General features: G+C 37.3%; 1 protein-coding gene across 8 annotated transcripts in view; it reads right to left on the reverse strand.

Annotated features, from left to right (window-relative positions):
- Positions 1–16793, reverse strand: part of LTBP1 (latent transforming growth factor beta binding protein 1) — a 205088-nt gene that overhangs the window by 71921 nt on the left and 116374 nt on the right. For all 8 annotated transcript variants that reach the window (XM_049830887.1, XM_049830886.1, XM_049830883.1 and 5 more), the window contains 2 exons: positions 3742–3864; positions 2011–2178 (listed from right to left, as the gene is read on the reverse strand). In XM_049830887.1, the coding sequence (XP_049686844.1) occupies positions 2011–2178; positions 3742–3864 (291 nt within the window). The remainder of the gene's footprint in view (positions 1–2010; positions 2179–3741; positions 3865–16793) is intronic.

Consider the following 16793-nt stretch of genomic DNA (forward strand, 5'->3'; position numbering starts at 1 on the left):
ACTGTGTTCTGATGGTGTCTTTGTAATAGAAAAGATGAAGGGTCAAACCAATTGAGTGGATTCAGAATCATGAAATACTTTTTGTTGGGAAATGCTAATATCAAAACTTGCCACAAAAACACCCAACTGAGGGTGGGAATTCTGGTCAAAGGAGGAAGTCGGAGAAAATTTGACATGTGTCCCTTCAAATGCATACTTAGGATGCATCTTGTTTCAGGCCATATTCTCTCAAATGCAGAATAGAAATGTGAGCCTTATTCTACCACAGGTCTGATAAGTGCTCTCAACACTTCGGTATAGAAAGCTGGCCTCTCTCAGTCTCTCTTTTGGAGCTGGCCTACTTTGTACAAATATTTTAAAAACTGTAAGAAAGTGGGACCATGACTTTTTAATTCAATGACTTTTAAATTAACATGGGATGCTGCAGTAAATACATTACCCCATTCTGGAGTATCCCACTTTCACACATTTTTCATAGAAAACTCTGAAAGATTATAAATTTAACCTGTTACAGAAAGGAACATGTTTTTAAATCATGAAAGTTGTCATGAAACGGGAAAAGTGTTTTCCACACAGTTCATCAGAATTTTCTACTCACAGATTTTCTCTCTGAAGTCTTTTCATTAAGAAAAATAGCTAAAATAACCAATTTCACATAATATTCAACTATGTCTTTTTTACGACTAGACAGCAGTCAACAAAAAAATATATCCTCTGCTCCAGAATACACACAATTTGGTATAAAGCCTCATGAAATATTCTCATAGATGTAAAGCATCTGCATTTAAATTGCAAGTCATCTGATGAGAATATATTTTCTTATCCATTAAAAAGCCATAGAAATATTATTTATCTCAAAGTGAACTGGACTTTTAAAACCCTAATCAGTGATGTAGCAACCCAGTGGTCATACAGGAAGCAGTGGCTTTAAAAATCAATTGAAATGCTCAAAAATGTTGATCACTTCCATTTCTGTAAGGCCAACGTAAAAAAGGAATCTGCTGCTTTCATCAAGTCTCTGGTACTAGCTGTGGATTTCCCAAAGCAGCTAGCTAGTTTTGAAAATCTGAATCTTTATAAAATACTCCAAAGAAATACATGACCTGTATCATAATAGTGATATCTGCAGCAGCAACTTCAGTAAGAACAGTAGATTACCATTACAAATACCTGTGCTAAAATACTGACCAGGCTGGACATCAAAAAATAATATTCAGTTGATTTTGACTGAAGACTCCAACTTTGGTCATTTAAGTTTTAAGCAAAATTGGGGAATAAAAGGCACTTGAAAGCAGCGATCAGTATCTATAATGTGTGGTCTTTTAATCTATGAGCAGCCTAAATGAGGGTAGTGACCAACCAAGTCCTTATATATTTAAAAACCAGCAGGACTCCAGGTGAACACTCATAATACAAGTGAGCTTTATGTATCAAGTAAGGAATTAAGTGAAAGGTGGCATGAAATGTTTATCCACCAGTTTATTGTTAAGAAGGCAACACCGTATTTAGCACATTCCTCAAAATGGATGGTAAAGGAAAGTTAAAAAGCACAGATACCCCCATACATATCCCACTAACTGTAGCGTAAACTACAACACATGTTGTTCTGTAACCTAATTCTCAAAACCTGCCATCCTTTCACTGGTGCCTTTAACAACTGAAGAGTATTAATTAGATTTTGGCTTAATTTGCCTGTATCTATAGTCAGAATATAACATACAATAAATTTATCTTCATGTGATGGAGAATCAAAGTTCAAGGAAGTATTCCAAGATGCAAATATTGTTAATCTGGAATTCTATCACAATGTAATTCCTTTGTTTTAATCACAAATCCCTATAGAAAAAACTACTATATTTGTGATTATTCTACTATCGTGTAGAGAACTATCATAATTTACTGATGGACACTTCTTGTTTAAAATGTATTCTTGGATATTTTTTTTTAAAAGCATGCATAACAAACATAGGGTGGGGGCAAGAGCTTGTATTTTTAATGGGCAGTTCTTACCTGTTCCTGGAAGCGGACACTTCTCACAGTGCGGGCCCCATGCTTTGCCAACACTGCAACAGCAAAGCTGCTTGCTGAGTTGAACAGAAAGAGGATGCATGCATTGCTTTCCTGCACTAACAAACCGGTAGCAGGGTCCTTTCTCTTCAGCAACTATAGGATTATCAGCTGCAAGGAAAGTGGAGGAGAGAATGGTACTGTTCACATGAAAAGCAAAACAGAGAACCACCAATACATTTGCGACACCAGTTAAATCGATTAGCATTACTATCTGCAGAAATTTTATTTCAAACACCTATCTCAAGCCATAATCACAACATAAAAGAAAATTCTTATTTCACATCAAACACTCCTGAATTCCAACTCAAACTAGACCAAGGATAAAAACTATTTTAAAGGAAAACCACCCCCCATTTCCAAACCAGCAGTTGCCATGCTTCCACGATAAAGAGTCAGAATCACCTCTCTCACTTGTACACAAGTCCAACTGCTGAAGACTAAGGTCAATCACTGGCAATATACAATTGTGTCAACCTACTTAGCCACTGGAACATTCAGCTATAAGTAGGCTATATAAACAAGACTGCAAAAGGATTAAGTATCATACATGAAACTTTTTTAATAAAAGAGACAATTATGTATTTACATTTTGTTATACGTAGTTTTAATGTGGAAGAGCCAAAGGCCATAAGCTATGAGTACTGTGAGGTAACAGGAAGCTAAGATCCATCCACCTTTCTAATTTATGCATCCACATTAACATACAGTTAACAGTTCTGGGTAGTATGTTCACTTAACTCAAAAAATACGAAGAATACCTGATTTTCAACATGACATGTAAAAGCAAAAATGAAAACCAACTCCTTTTTTCTGGTGTTAAGCTGAAAAGTGGTAAGAAATTCTTCAAAATGCTGAAAAACTTCCTCAGTAATTGAGTGTCATTACCTAGTAGCACAAGATACTTATGCTGAAAAAAATGAAAGAATTCACCCATGACTCTAGACTATACTTTATTTTGTAACTCTAAAGATAGCTCAGATAAGGAGCTTAGGAAATGGGGTATTTTTCACTTGTAAATATTCTTCCCAAAAAACTTAAAGTGAGAAATTTAGTTGCTCTCTATGCCTTCTTTCCTTCTTGCAGAGGCAGTTGATCTCAAATCAAGTAAAAGCTGATTAACAGAGAAAAATATTTGCATTCATGCTGTTCACAACTTTTTCTTCCACCTAATTACTTCTTAATTTTTAATCCTTTTTAATCAGAAGGAAAACGTGCCAAACATCATCCTGGGCTGAATGTTTAGTAATGTAAACTACCTAGGTCAAAGCTGCAGTGGTAGAAGAGGGGAAGGCAGGACACAAAGATGATTTTGACTGGGGGTCTAGCAGAGAGGGGAAAAAAAAAAATAGTGGGAAGAACTCCAGGCTGGTGAGAAAGACTGAGTGTATGAGAAGGCTGGATGTGGCCTTGAAGGTTTTGTGACAAGAAAACCAGGAAAAGATGGCAAGGATCCCAGACAGCCACTGGTAGAGACTAAGGCTCCCAAGACAGAGACAAAAGAGAGGCATGAGCACTGAGAATGACTAAATAAAGTGAATAAGGTGAGAAAAGGAGGCAGGAACAGCAAAAAAGATGGGGACAGCTTAGAAGAGTTGGGGCCAGTCAAATAAATCCTCATCTGAAGTACACCTAAGTATCTGTTTTGGTACTTTGATTGGCACTATTACTTACGTATGCATCTTGAGAGGGTAGGATCTGGCACAAATCCCATTTTGCAGGTACATCTGTAGCTGCCCATGGTATTCAAGCACTCACCATTAGGGCATACCCCCTGTAACTGACACTCATTGATATCTGTGAGAAAATTGAAAATAATCAGATTCTTCTTCAGAAGTTATCTTTTTTTAAAGATGTGCAGAACTGTTACGAGATAATACTCCAATCAACACTTTTCCCCATACTGACAACATTTGATTTATAAGCCTTTAAAACACTGCTGAGAACATAACAGAAAAAAAAAAAATTACATTTATACATCATTCTTGAGTACTCTGAATTAAAAAACAAATACACTTTGACTGGCTTATCAATCTCTCTTTTCCTGCATAGATGCTTGCTTGCATGGTCAAACACGACTCACAAGAATATTCACGGAGACAAGCTTTAAGTGACGTAGTATATTATATACAGGATGGAACACTGCTTGACACATTTAATACAGTTTTTATTAGTATTTGTATTCAGTAGTGCCTGAAGCTTCATTGCACTGGAAGAAGCACAATGCAAAAATACCATCCCTAGCCTAAAGACCTTACCCCATCTTAATAGCAAGAATACGCTTCAGGAAGCACAGAACACACGTGATGTGGGGCAAAAAGGATTATATCCATGGGAATACAACTTTGTAATAATTAACAACTGCTTTGATAAAGTTTGCTGTCAATAGGCTACTTGCATCAGTGTCCCTTTCAGGGTGTCACTGAATTATTCTCCTATGCCCCAAGCATTGAGCCTCAGACCTTTATCACACTTGGGGTTGTATTTATAATTCACTTACTCTTAGAATAGGACCTGTTCAGCAATCTGTATACCATCTGTAACTAAGTCAGTCACTAAGTCAGTCAAACTAGGATATTATTTCAGGAGGCAGTAACAATATAGCTTGCACTGATAATCAAAAACTTAAAATAATAAAAAGAAATAATTAAATACCCCACCCTAACCTATAATTGTCCCCATCATAAATCGTCATGTCTCCTCTTTCAGAAAAATAGAGACAGCACATTGATATAGACCTACTTTAAAGTGTTCATGCACATTATTCCTACATAAGATTTTCCCTCCCTTTCCCGAAGCTAGGGAAAAATGCCTACCTTGCTGGGTAAACAAGCTTCAAGTGGAAGTCAGATATTCCAGCTAGCTCCTTGAAAATCAGGTATTAGTAATAATTTTATCTAAAATATATAATATTTATTACCTTTCCTCTTAGTTTTTATAAAACTTTCATCATTTTATTTGATCTCATTATATATTGCTCCTGATTCAACACAACCAATGAGGGTAAGAAGTTGAATATGTGAAATATAACAGATGTGCTGGAGTTTGCTTTTGGAAACCTACAGAAAGAATGTTTTATTTTCCTACCTTCTTCTTAATTTTTCTCCACAAGTTTGGCTACCTGTCCCAGTACACAGGAGCACACAACTTAAGCTCACAGTACAGCAGGCTCTAGCAGTTGCCATATCAGCTGTGATTTTTTCCAAATATTCAGTGTTGAGCTTATCCCTCAGCTCTTCCAATGCTATACCTAATCTAGTACCTTGACACCACCTGGATCAATTTCACCTCTATGGACTTAGCCACATGTGACAAAGGGTGATAATTTCTATCCTAGAAGTTTGAATAAAATGTGATGGAAACCACATGAATTACAAAGGATCAGCTCTGCCTCAAAGGAATTTTCAAGTGAAATTCTCAGACTACATGACTTTCTGACCTCAGAGGGAATGGACTATTTAAAAAGGAGAATGGTATAAGAAAAGAGCACAAAAACCTGCTGAAATATTCTCCTACAGCAGTCTACCTTTTGACCCATCCAATCTTTGAGCAGGAACATGTCCCATATAAGTGCAGGAATATCTTACTTAAAGATTGCACTAACACAGAATATATTAGTAAGCTAGACTTGTTCTGATTCACTTGGTGACATTTTTTAGACAGTTTCTTCAGTTGCTTAGTCTGACCATATTCTTTCTTTTGCCCTGAAATCTCAAAATATGATTGAAGGCATCTACAGAGTGCCAACTGATCCCAAAAGGAAGATCATTGTTGTTTCAATACCATTATCTTCTGTGACTATTGTGAAGAATGAACTTGAATCTTAACAGCTAGCAAACTAAAGACATTACTGAAACATCCCTAAATAGAAACATATTGATGTTGTTGCAAAGTTGTCAGTAGGAAAGGACATACTACTAACCCTCCACTTTCAAACATCAGGCACGACAAGGAACATAACGGAAGAGAAGACTATGAAACACCTAGAAGCTAATAGAAAGCAAATACTGAAACACTCAAGAACCCACTATTGAATTTTCTACCTGTTGGCAATTTGGGTTGTCAGATCAGTCCTCAAATACTAAACCATGGAACAATTCTACTTGCTTTGATGAAGCACTAACTCTGTCATTGGAAACAAGTTAGAGGAAGAGACAGTATGCTTTACTCCAAATACAGGAAAAATCTTGATATCCAGATTCATTTCAAAACAAAAATCCTCAACGCAATTACACAAATACACAAATTACAGACACACACGTGCAGAAAGCACATATAGATTTGAAGGAAGAGGAAAAGTAAAGGAGAAATTAAGAGATGGAAGAAAGAGAATATAAAAAAAATACAAATTAAGATAAATATTTTTAACAAAGACTGTGCTCTTTTATTCTAATCTAACTTTTGTTTTTATCGTTTAATATTAGTTACTCATTGGTGTTGACATTGGCACATATAGTAAAAATAATTGCTCACTGTCTACATTGTAATAGCCGGACATATTTAAACAACTTTCTCCCTTTACAAGTTTAAAGTATACATTTTTATTTACAGGAAAATTAACCTATATTACTGGGAAAAAAAATAGAAAATATCTCCCAGAGGACATACATAACATACCACCTTCTCTTGTCACTTTTTCTGGAATATATCCAGAATATATCCATGTAGAATGAGCAGAAATGCTTTGTTTAATGAAGACAGCATTTAAATTTTAAATCAGTGAAAAAAGCAACTTATTTTAAATATTAATTTGACTGATTTTATAGTTCTTATTTTCAAGGAAAGACCAAGTGTTGTTTGTTAGCCATTAAAATACATTGCTATTTGCTTATATGTCACCTTTATGAAAAATTTGGCACTTTTGCTTCCTATCTAGGAGAATAACTCTACCATTCTACATGTATTTAAGCAAGGTAAGTAATTATATAGTTTAACATAAGAGCATTCATACTTTCAATGTTTAAAATGATTAATGATGCATTTTTCATCTAGTAGATGACGGTTTTACTCATTGTTTGCATCAAGCTTCATTTTGAGGAAGATTAAAAATCTATATATGGATAAATTTTAGTATGTGAATACTGAAAGTATATAGGCATGTAAAAAACAAAAAGTAAAACCCTGCAGAGTTAGATCAGAAGAGAAAAAACATTTATGAAACCTGCTTTCTAACTTGAATTTAATAATTTTATTCACAACACTAGTATTATCTGTACTACTCAATTGAACCATATCTTTTAAGTTTGTAGAACTCTGTATGTTGTAGAAGATACAAATGGTGTCTATTGTTATAATTCTCAAGCAGTTTTTTAACTTTGAATAACTTAGCTACTGAACTGAAATGCATATATATATACATATTGACAGTGAAATGAAAAAAAAATTCTGTTCTGCAGAAGGGGGTACAAAAATCTGGCTTTGCACTTAAATTCTAGTCACAGGTTACAGACTTCAACTAGCTGAGTGACCTTGAACACTTAGTAGCAAAACTGTTGGATTTTATAAGGAAAATTTTTTTAATAGCTTATATTTAAGTCTTTATACAGATAAACTGTAATTGTGAAATTTAAAATCAATTGAATTTGTTATGTCGCTGCTGAGAAAAACTAGCATAGGAATGTATCAGATATCGGTGATACTGGGAAAATCCTGTTTTGGAGTTTTGCCTACTAATAGTGAAGGTTCATGGCATTATTTACTGAAGTAGCTAACTTGCAGGTAGATGGGATCTTCCTATAATTTATCAATACCCAGTCATCTTTCTTTCCAAATGATTCAACTGTTCTGCAGGAAACATTCACAGATGCTGTCATTACTACCCCTGTATGAAATCTCTTTCCAGATGAACTGTTCTTGTACGTCTCGTATTTAAAAATACAACACCCCATTCACCTGTACTCTGTTATTGCTATTTAATGTGGTCACTGCTACATTTAACTACTGGCTTATATGTATGTAAATACCAATGAATGGTCCTTCTAGAGTTTCTGATATGGATTGTATTGGGTCCGTATGGAAAGGTTTTGGTAGCAGGGGCAACAGGGGTGGCTTCTGTGAGAAGCTGCTGGAAGCTTCCCCTATGTCCGACAGAGCCAATGCCAGCCGGCTCCAAGAGGGACCCACTGCTGGCCAAGGCCGAGCCAATCAGTGGCAGTGGTAGCACCTCTGGGATGACATATTTAAGAAGGGAAAAAAAGTTGCTGTGACACAGAAACTGCAGCCAGAGAGAGGAGGGAGGAGGGAGAACACGTGAGAGAAACAACCCTGCAGACCTCCAGGTCAGTGAAGAAGGAGGGGGAGGAGATGCTCCAGGCGCCGGAGCAGAGATTCCCCTGCAGCCCATGGGGAAGACCACGGTGAGGCAGGCTGTCCCCCGGCAGCCCATGGAGGTCCACGGTGGAGCAGATATCCACCTGCAGCCCGCGGAGGACCCCATGCCGGAGCAGGTGGATGCCCGAAGGAGGCTGTGACCCCATGGGAACCCCATGCTGGAGCAGGCTCCTGGCAGGACCTGCAAACCCATGGAGAAAGTAGCCCACGCTGGAGCAGGTTTTATCGCAGGACTTGTGACCCTGCAGGGGACTCATGCTGGAGCAGCCTGTGCATGAAGGACTGCACCCTGTGGAAGGGACCCATGTTGGAGCAGTCTGTGAAGAACTGCAGCCCATGGGAAGGACTCATGTTGGAGAAGTTCATGGAGGACTGTCTCCCATGGGAAGTACCCCACGCTGGAGTTAGGGGAAGAGTAAGGAGCAGCAGAGACAACATGTGGCAAACTGACCCCAACCCCCATTCCCCGTGCCCCTGTGCTACCAGGAGGAGGAGGTTGAGAAAATCAGGAGTGAAGTTGAGCCTGGGATGAAAGGTAGGGGGGGACTGTTAAGATTTCGTTTTATTTCTTATTATCTTACTTGATTGAACTGGTAATAAATTAAATTAATTTTCCCCAAGTTGAGTCTGTTTTGCCCATGACGGTAATTGGTGAGTGATCTCTCCCCTGTCCTTATCTCAGCCCACAAGCCTTTCATTATATTTTCTCTCCCCTGTCCAGCTGAGGAAGGGAGTGATAAAGCAGCTTTGGTAGGCATCCGGCATCCAGCCAGGGTCAACCCACCACACATATATTCCTCTGGCTGAATTTGTCAGTTTTTAAAGTTAACTTTACTGTGCATGTTCTGATGCTTCAGCATAACTTAATTATAGTGTATTTTTAATGCCTCTTTTCCAAGTCATGTCTTCTCAATGAGCTCATAGAATTACTGAGCTGATGCTCAATGCTGAATTACACAAGCCTATCTAGGGATTCAACAGAAGCAAGCCAAAAGTTGATAAAAAACCCACCTTCAAATTTTCAAAAGAAATATACATACATACATGTAAGAACAGTGTTTATTTAACAACTTTGGGTAAAAAACCCCAACAACCAACCCTTCCAGATTTACTACCTACTTCACTTTATTTCAGACTGTGGTAAAAGGCCACCTACTCAAAATGTTTCCTACCACCTGCCAGCCTGCCCAGCTGTGCAAATTGCACTGGAATCAATTTGTTCAGGCAGTTGGAAAAGAAATCTGATTCAAGATTTACAGACTCTTTTTTTCTTTTTAGCCCTCTGTTTCTTGTATATGAACACAAAAAATATTTCAGTTTTAAATTAGTATAGCAATAATAATTAATTTGCTCCATTGTAAAAACTAGAGAAAAAGCTACTTTGAAGTAATCTGAATAATCTTTTGTTGTTCAGAAGTATGAACTTTTGATATGCTTGTAGAGTGATTTCATTAAACCTCTTCATCTACACAGAGGAAATATTTTAAGGGACTATGTAGCAGTTCTATAAAACCATAAATATGTAAATAAAGCTTTCTAAAGACCAACTAAATATTAAATTCAATTTTCAAGGAAAACAGAGTAATGAAGTTCCACTGGTAAAAAGCCCCTGTGTTATCAATACAGAAAAAAAAGGTTAAGCAAGGAGCTTTTCCACACAGCACCTTGCATGGCTCCACAGCAAACTCTCATAGTAGGTGCTGTTATTTATGATTTATAAAGAACTGGTAAATAATGCCTTGATTTTGTAATAGATGGTGCTTGATAAATGTGAACAACTTGACCCTTCTCAATGGTAATAAACTGGTGTAACCCCACTGGTATGAAAGAAGCATCATCATCCTGCACTGGCTCACAGCCTGACCCTTTGCTGTTACTCTTTAGTATTATACTTGCCAAATATATGCAACTGGTCCTTGACACACTGTGCTCCTAGATTTGGTATTCTGTCTCCATGAAAGTTTGACAAGAAATGAAAGCTTTATTCTTACTTTGGATTTGTTGAGATGGCAGTGGAAACCACATGCCATCCCAGAAGCCCTGTTGGTGACTCGGCTCTCACAAGTTCATCCAAATGCACAGAAACTTTGCCGTAACCAGGGTCTTGACAGTGGTGTTTCAGTACTGTACAGATGAGACTGCTGTGTCTCAGCTCCTCCCATACCCTCTTCTAAGCACACAGCTTGATATATGGCGAGGTCAGCTACCACACTCTCCTCCAGAGCCACCACAGCACTCCCAGCTTCGAACAACTCAGACACTGTAACCAAACCGCTGCTAATCTATCCCACAATCTTTCCCACTAAGAAGGACTTAAAACAGGCTCTCTTAAAACAACAACAGTCAGTGTGTGATACCTTCCCACAGATTTTTACAGGTCTACTGGGTGTCAGGTCAACCTGCTCTCAGAAAATGCAATGTGTTAATGACTCACTGCCACTGAATTTCCTGGGGAAAAAACAAGCTAAAACAACTATTTCCTAGCTGAATGCTTGTCTGCTCATGTGAAGATTGCGACTACGAACAAAGTAATCTTCATGACAAAAAAAAAAAAAGCCCCAACCCTCCAAAACCAAACAGAAGTGAAGGAGGAAGATGGGAACAACATTAAGATAGTATTCCTTTAAACAAGAAAACACATACTAATATTAAACTTGTTATAAACCATGATAATTATAATATAGTGTCCTGGGTTCAGCTGGGATAGAGTTAATTTTTACAGGAACCTGGGAGGTGGGGGCATAACCGGGGCAGCTGACCTGGACTAGCCAAGGAGCTATTCCATACCATGTGTCATCATGCTCAGTATATAAATGGCGAGCGGGCCGGGGGGTGGTCTCAGTTTTCGGTGGGAGAAGTGGCAGAGCGTCGGGTCCCGGGTGGTGAGCAGTTGCACTGTGCCACTGTGCATCACTCTTTTTGTATACTTTTTCATTAGTGCCGTTGTTGTTGTTGTAATCTTTTTGTGTTTGTCCCAGTAAACTGCCTTTATCTCAACCCTAGAGGTTCCAGTTTCTTTTTTCTTTTTCTCTCCTCCGTCTCCTCCCCATCCCACCGGAGGGGGGCGGAGGAGTGAGCGAGCGGCTGCGTGGTCCTTTGTTACCGGCTGGGCTGAAACCACGACATATAGTTTCACTAAGTCCAAAACCAACTTCACCTTCAAAGAACTTTACATACATTAATTAGTAGATAGAAGATGGAAATGAATGGATAGCTCAGATATCAAAATAAAAATTTACTTTACTCATGGTTTTTTCTCCTTGTTTTCTGAGAACGTTCATGATGAAATTTTACTTGGATTTTTGTCCAGGGTAAGGCAGTCTTCAAGGTTTTGCATTAGAAATACCCCAAAACACAACTGTGTTTTGAAAGCACTTTACCAGAATCTTGTTCCACAAATAGTTAAAAGAATCAGATGAAGAACTGACCTCAGTTTTGACTCATGACCACACACACACCCCTGCAGTTGCATGGGCTGAATGTCACAATACTAAATTAAATTTCATTAAGTCTAAGTGCAGTCAACAGTTAATATAACAACGTATTTTCTTCTAATAACTGTGATTTAGGGAAGGACTGAATAGTCCAGAAGAAATAAAAAAAAGAAGACTTCTGAAAAAACAACTTAATCCTTATTTGTTAGTTTTCTCTAAACAGTTCTCCTTGCTTAAAGATCCAAAACCCCAGTGGTTGTTCAATATCTCAATCTATATTATGATTTTTTACTTAAGTATTGATTTACTTGTTCAGCTCTCTTACATGCATTGCACACTGGGGAATTGTGATGACGTAAAAAGTAATACATGAATCAAAACTTTAAAAGGCGAAAAGTTAGATATGGGATCAAATTATGTTCTAAGGTACTTAAATTTAAGTGACAAAGCATTTATATAGCTAATGAAAGGTTTCCCTCTGGATAATGTAGAGGTATTTGTGTACAGAAGGGTACAATGTAGTAGAGTCTTTTTCTCTCTCCACTGTATGACGATGCATGGAAGAACTCTGTGCTGGAGGGGAGGACATGCTGCAGAAGGTATTACCTTCCAATGTTCTGCTTTCATTCTCCAATTCTACTATAGCTTTTAAAAATAGATTAAAACAGTCTTTGGGGCTGCATTAGCTGCTGTTCTACACTACTTTGATTTTCTGCTGGAAACCTACATGCAATGTTCTCCTACCATTCCTTGAGCAATGTCATGCCTAATTCAATCACATTCAGGAAGTGAATCATTTCAGCTTTATTTCAGGATTAATAATGCCATAACGTAGCCTGAGTATCCTTTCTCCAAGGATAATAAACCATGCCAAGTGTAAACATCCAATCCTAGGAAAATTTCTGTGCCTACTTATAACAAGAACTGTACCTGTCACTTACTGATGAAAGAATATGCTTTGCTTGGTTACTGTGAAACATGCTGAGTGATTTACTGCATCATAAAGCTACTGTAACCTCCTTTAATTTGCCCATTTACTGAAATACTTTACTAGATTCCTCAGCAAGCAAATATGAAAATGCTTCACAGCGTACTGGTCTTCTACTCATTCACAGGTCAACACAACCTGAAGAGCTTTGATACCCACTATAGCCAAGCAAAGTGTTGCAGAAAGACTAGCTGATCAGCAGAGAGCTGTTCTGCTATAGACCAGCCTACAAAAGCCGATGGTTGGAATATCAGCTCTGTAGTGTTTCCCTTTGGCAGCCTCCAGCTGAAAGAGTATTTCGGAAGAGAAGTTCGCTGTGTTTTGGCTGTGTTAACCATTATAACAGCTCTTCAGACCACCCAGGCCCAGCTGGCCTAATGCAGAATTGCAGGAAACACTAAGGTGGTGTAAAGCTGTCTTCTCTGCCTTCAGCCTTGTAGCTCATTTGGACACATGCAGCAAGTCCACTCTCTACCCTTTTCAGATAGCAAGTGAGGCCCATATTTGGCCACAGACATACTGGAATTTGAAACATTCCTATAAAATGAAATTCATTCTTTCATCTCCATGCTTAATGCACTGAATTTATGCTCATCAGAATCATCACAGCTTGGAGTACTTAACCACATTTAAACATTTAACTTAAAAACAAAATTCTAGAACTGTATAAACATGTTTATTAATGTGTTCTGGTCAAAGCTGCAATCTGCCGACAGGATGTTATTTAAATCTATCTATTCATTTTAAAAGAAAATATTTTTGCTCAAGAAAAACAGTCTGTGAGTTCAAAAAAGTCAGGGTTCACTACAAGAATTTTGAACAATGCAAGTGTAAACAAAAATAGTCTTTAATTTGTTTTCTGAAAGAAAACATTGCTACCATTCATGGAATGAATGCAGTCAAATTTCTTTTCAGGAGCACTGATAACTTTGAAATGATAGTGTCAACTATCAAAATTGGATCAGGGCTTGGTTTTTCTACTATATTATGTTGAAGTAACTAAAAGACAATTAAAATATTCATAAACAAGACTGAAGAACTAAGAAGTGATTTAGTATTAATTAAAATAATAATCCTGCTTTTGAAACAATGGATCTCATTTCTATACAAGGCATTTTCTATTTTACATTTGGTAGATGATTTTTGATTACATGAATAAATGTCTCAAAAGACAATAAATTCAGATTTCCAAAGTCATATTACATGCATAAACAGAAGAAACAACTTATAATTTCACAATTTTTAGACAACAGATGACACAGATGACAAGGCATAAAACCAAAATATGCAACAGCTTCCAGCTAGGACAGTCATGATATCCAGAAGGTTCTTACGAAAATTGGACCAAGAAAGGCAACTTGTAGGAGCAGAAAGCCTAGTCAGACCACCACAGCCCTAGTAGCTGCACTGAAAGATTCAGAATAAACTTGTGGCTAGAAAGTACTGCAGCCCTTCTCATCTCCTCTGACCCAAATGCCTGTAGCTGGAGGACACAAGCAATCTCAACATCAGCAGCCCACAGCTGGTTCCAGGCCTAAGCACCATGGAAGTGTAAATTTCTGAAGGAGGACTTCTGCACTTAACTCTGAAATCAGATTTCTATGCTTTTCAAAAACTGACTAACTTTGTGTAAATGACTAAGTAATAAAACTGAATGGAAAATACTTATCTCCTTTTGATGCAAAGAGAGCAACTTGCATTTCAATAAGAACTACACACACTTAAGACACTTTGCTGCATTTAAGCAAAGCAAGCCTTCTAGATGAATTATATTCCAATTAGAATTTCTCAAAGTACTGGGCAACTTCTTAATTAGAAATGACCTAGTGGTCAGTCATTAAATGTTATTTAGTAATATCTGCCTTGACAGATGTTTTCATGCAGAAAGTGCTTTAATATGCACAATTTCTCATATTTCAAATTAAGACTGGAGTATATAATTTACCTCATTTGTGAAAATTTGACTCATTCTGGTAGGTATACACTAGGCTTTATTGGGAGTGCCATCTGACTGAATGATCTCCAAACTGGCTCAATATGCAGGTATCATTTTTTTATTTTCTTTATGAAAATCAATTACAGCTGTACCTACTAACATCACTGAAAATACTGTTCCAACTGTTTCTGCTATAACTGTATTGTTAAACCCTATTAATATCCTCAGTTCTAAGAAAAATATAACATCCAGATTTTACTGCCTCCATCAGAGTTGACTGTTTCAATAATAACCTGATTAGTGAGAACAACAAGGTTTGGTTGCTAATGAAACTACTGCAATATGTATTTTTTTAAAAATTATAGAAAAACCAGTTGCTTGTTCTAGGAAATGACCCACTGATTTCTGTGAGCTAACAGAGTAGCAGCAGCATAAATCAATCCAACTCATTTTGTGCTTCTGCATGGAATTTACTGGAACACAAGTTTGCAGAGCCACACTTTTCAAACACATAATCAATGTCCAAACAGCAACCCAGCCCAGTTTCTGGAGATATATTTATTTCTCAGTATGATCATCATAAAAGAACTTCTTTGAAAGAAGGTTGTTAACTTAGTAGCTAAGTAACACTAAATAGCATTTCTTATGAAGCGAAGCTCTCTTATTACATAATTATATATACAACATGCAGAGAAAACAAATTTATTACTGTATTTTAGGGACAAATATGGGAGGGCAGAATATACCTTCAAAATTTATTTTAAATCATGATGAAGCCAAGGGAAAAAGGCTTGAAGTCCCCAGAGCACATGATTACAGAATTTGATCCATCAACATACAAGTACTAGTTTCTGCAAACTCATATACATTTGATTTTAAGCATATGGGGACTTTTCAAGAACTTCCATGCACAACTTTTTACTTCATTGAAAAACAACAAGTGTTCAGGTATTTTTCCAGTTCTTCAAGATAAGATTTTTGAAGTGTTTTATTGGCAATATGTTAGTTTCCTGAAAAATTAATCCAACATTTTTCACCAGCTGTTTTTTTCATTCTACTTCAATTTTCCAAGAAAACCATTAGCAGGAGGAGGAAACAGTAAGTATAATTCTAAACAGGGAACCAAAAATTAGCCTTGCATGTGGATTCTGACAAAGAAGTTGCAACCCTGATAAGCTGTATTTTGGCTTTAATGACAGCCTTGGGGCATCCATGTGTGTACATGTAATAAATCACCCCATTGAAAAGATAATTACTGAGGGGGAAAAAGCTTTCTTCATAACAATTACACTAAACTGTTAGAATTAGCATACCCACAGATGGTTCTTTGTTGTCCTACATACACATTAGAGAGAAGAATGTTTCATTACATTAGTTCACTCACTTGAAAAAAGAATCAGGATCTGGTTATTAATCACACTAATACTACAAAGGCTTTGTAAACTAAGGAGGCTTTTGACTGAAAAAACAATGTAAAACAAAAAGTTAATTAGGCTTTTAGGCCTGAGTTTTCAAAGGCAGTGAAAGTTGGATGATATCTAGGTGAAAATAGCAATCTGTTTTAGCAGCAGGCAGGGATTCAGAAATATATCCCCATTACTATTTGGTCTGGCAACGCTGGCTGTTTCTGAGCATGGACACAGCATGCACACTCTTTCAGCAAAGAATAATCTAATTAAAATGTATACTTGCATACGGACATGCTATGCCGCTCCTTTCCAATATAATTGTAAGCATTGTTACATGAATTATGAATACTCCTCTGCCAGCACCTTAAACAGTTTTCACAGATATTGCTGTTGCTTTGCTCTGTGTTTGTGATGTGGCTAGCTGTTTCTTCATTAGCCCTCTCCTCTTCTAGAAAAGCACATCTGCTTCAGATAAACACAAAATAGGACACTTTTGCCTGACCCATTGAGAAGCACATGCTAATGACCATTTCAGGACTGAAATGCACCCTGCCAGCAGCTTTCACATATGAAGCCAGCTTTCCTGATGACTGTTCAAACAGAGGTCGAAATCCTGACCGTCTGAAGGA

The sequence above is a fragment of the Accipiter gentilis genome, chromosome 28, assembly GCF_929443795.1.
Source record: "Accipiter gentilis chromosome 28, bAccGen1.1, whole genome shotgun sequence".
NCBI classification, from domain to species: domain Eukaryota; kingdom Metazoa; phylum Chordata; class Aves; order Accipitriformes; family Accipitridae; genus Astur; species Astur gentilis.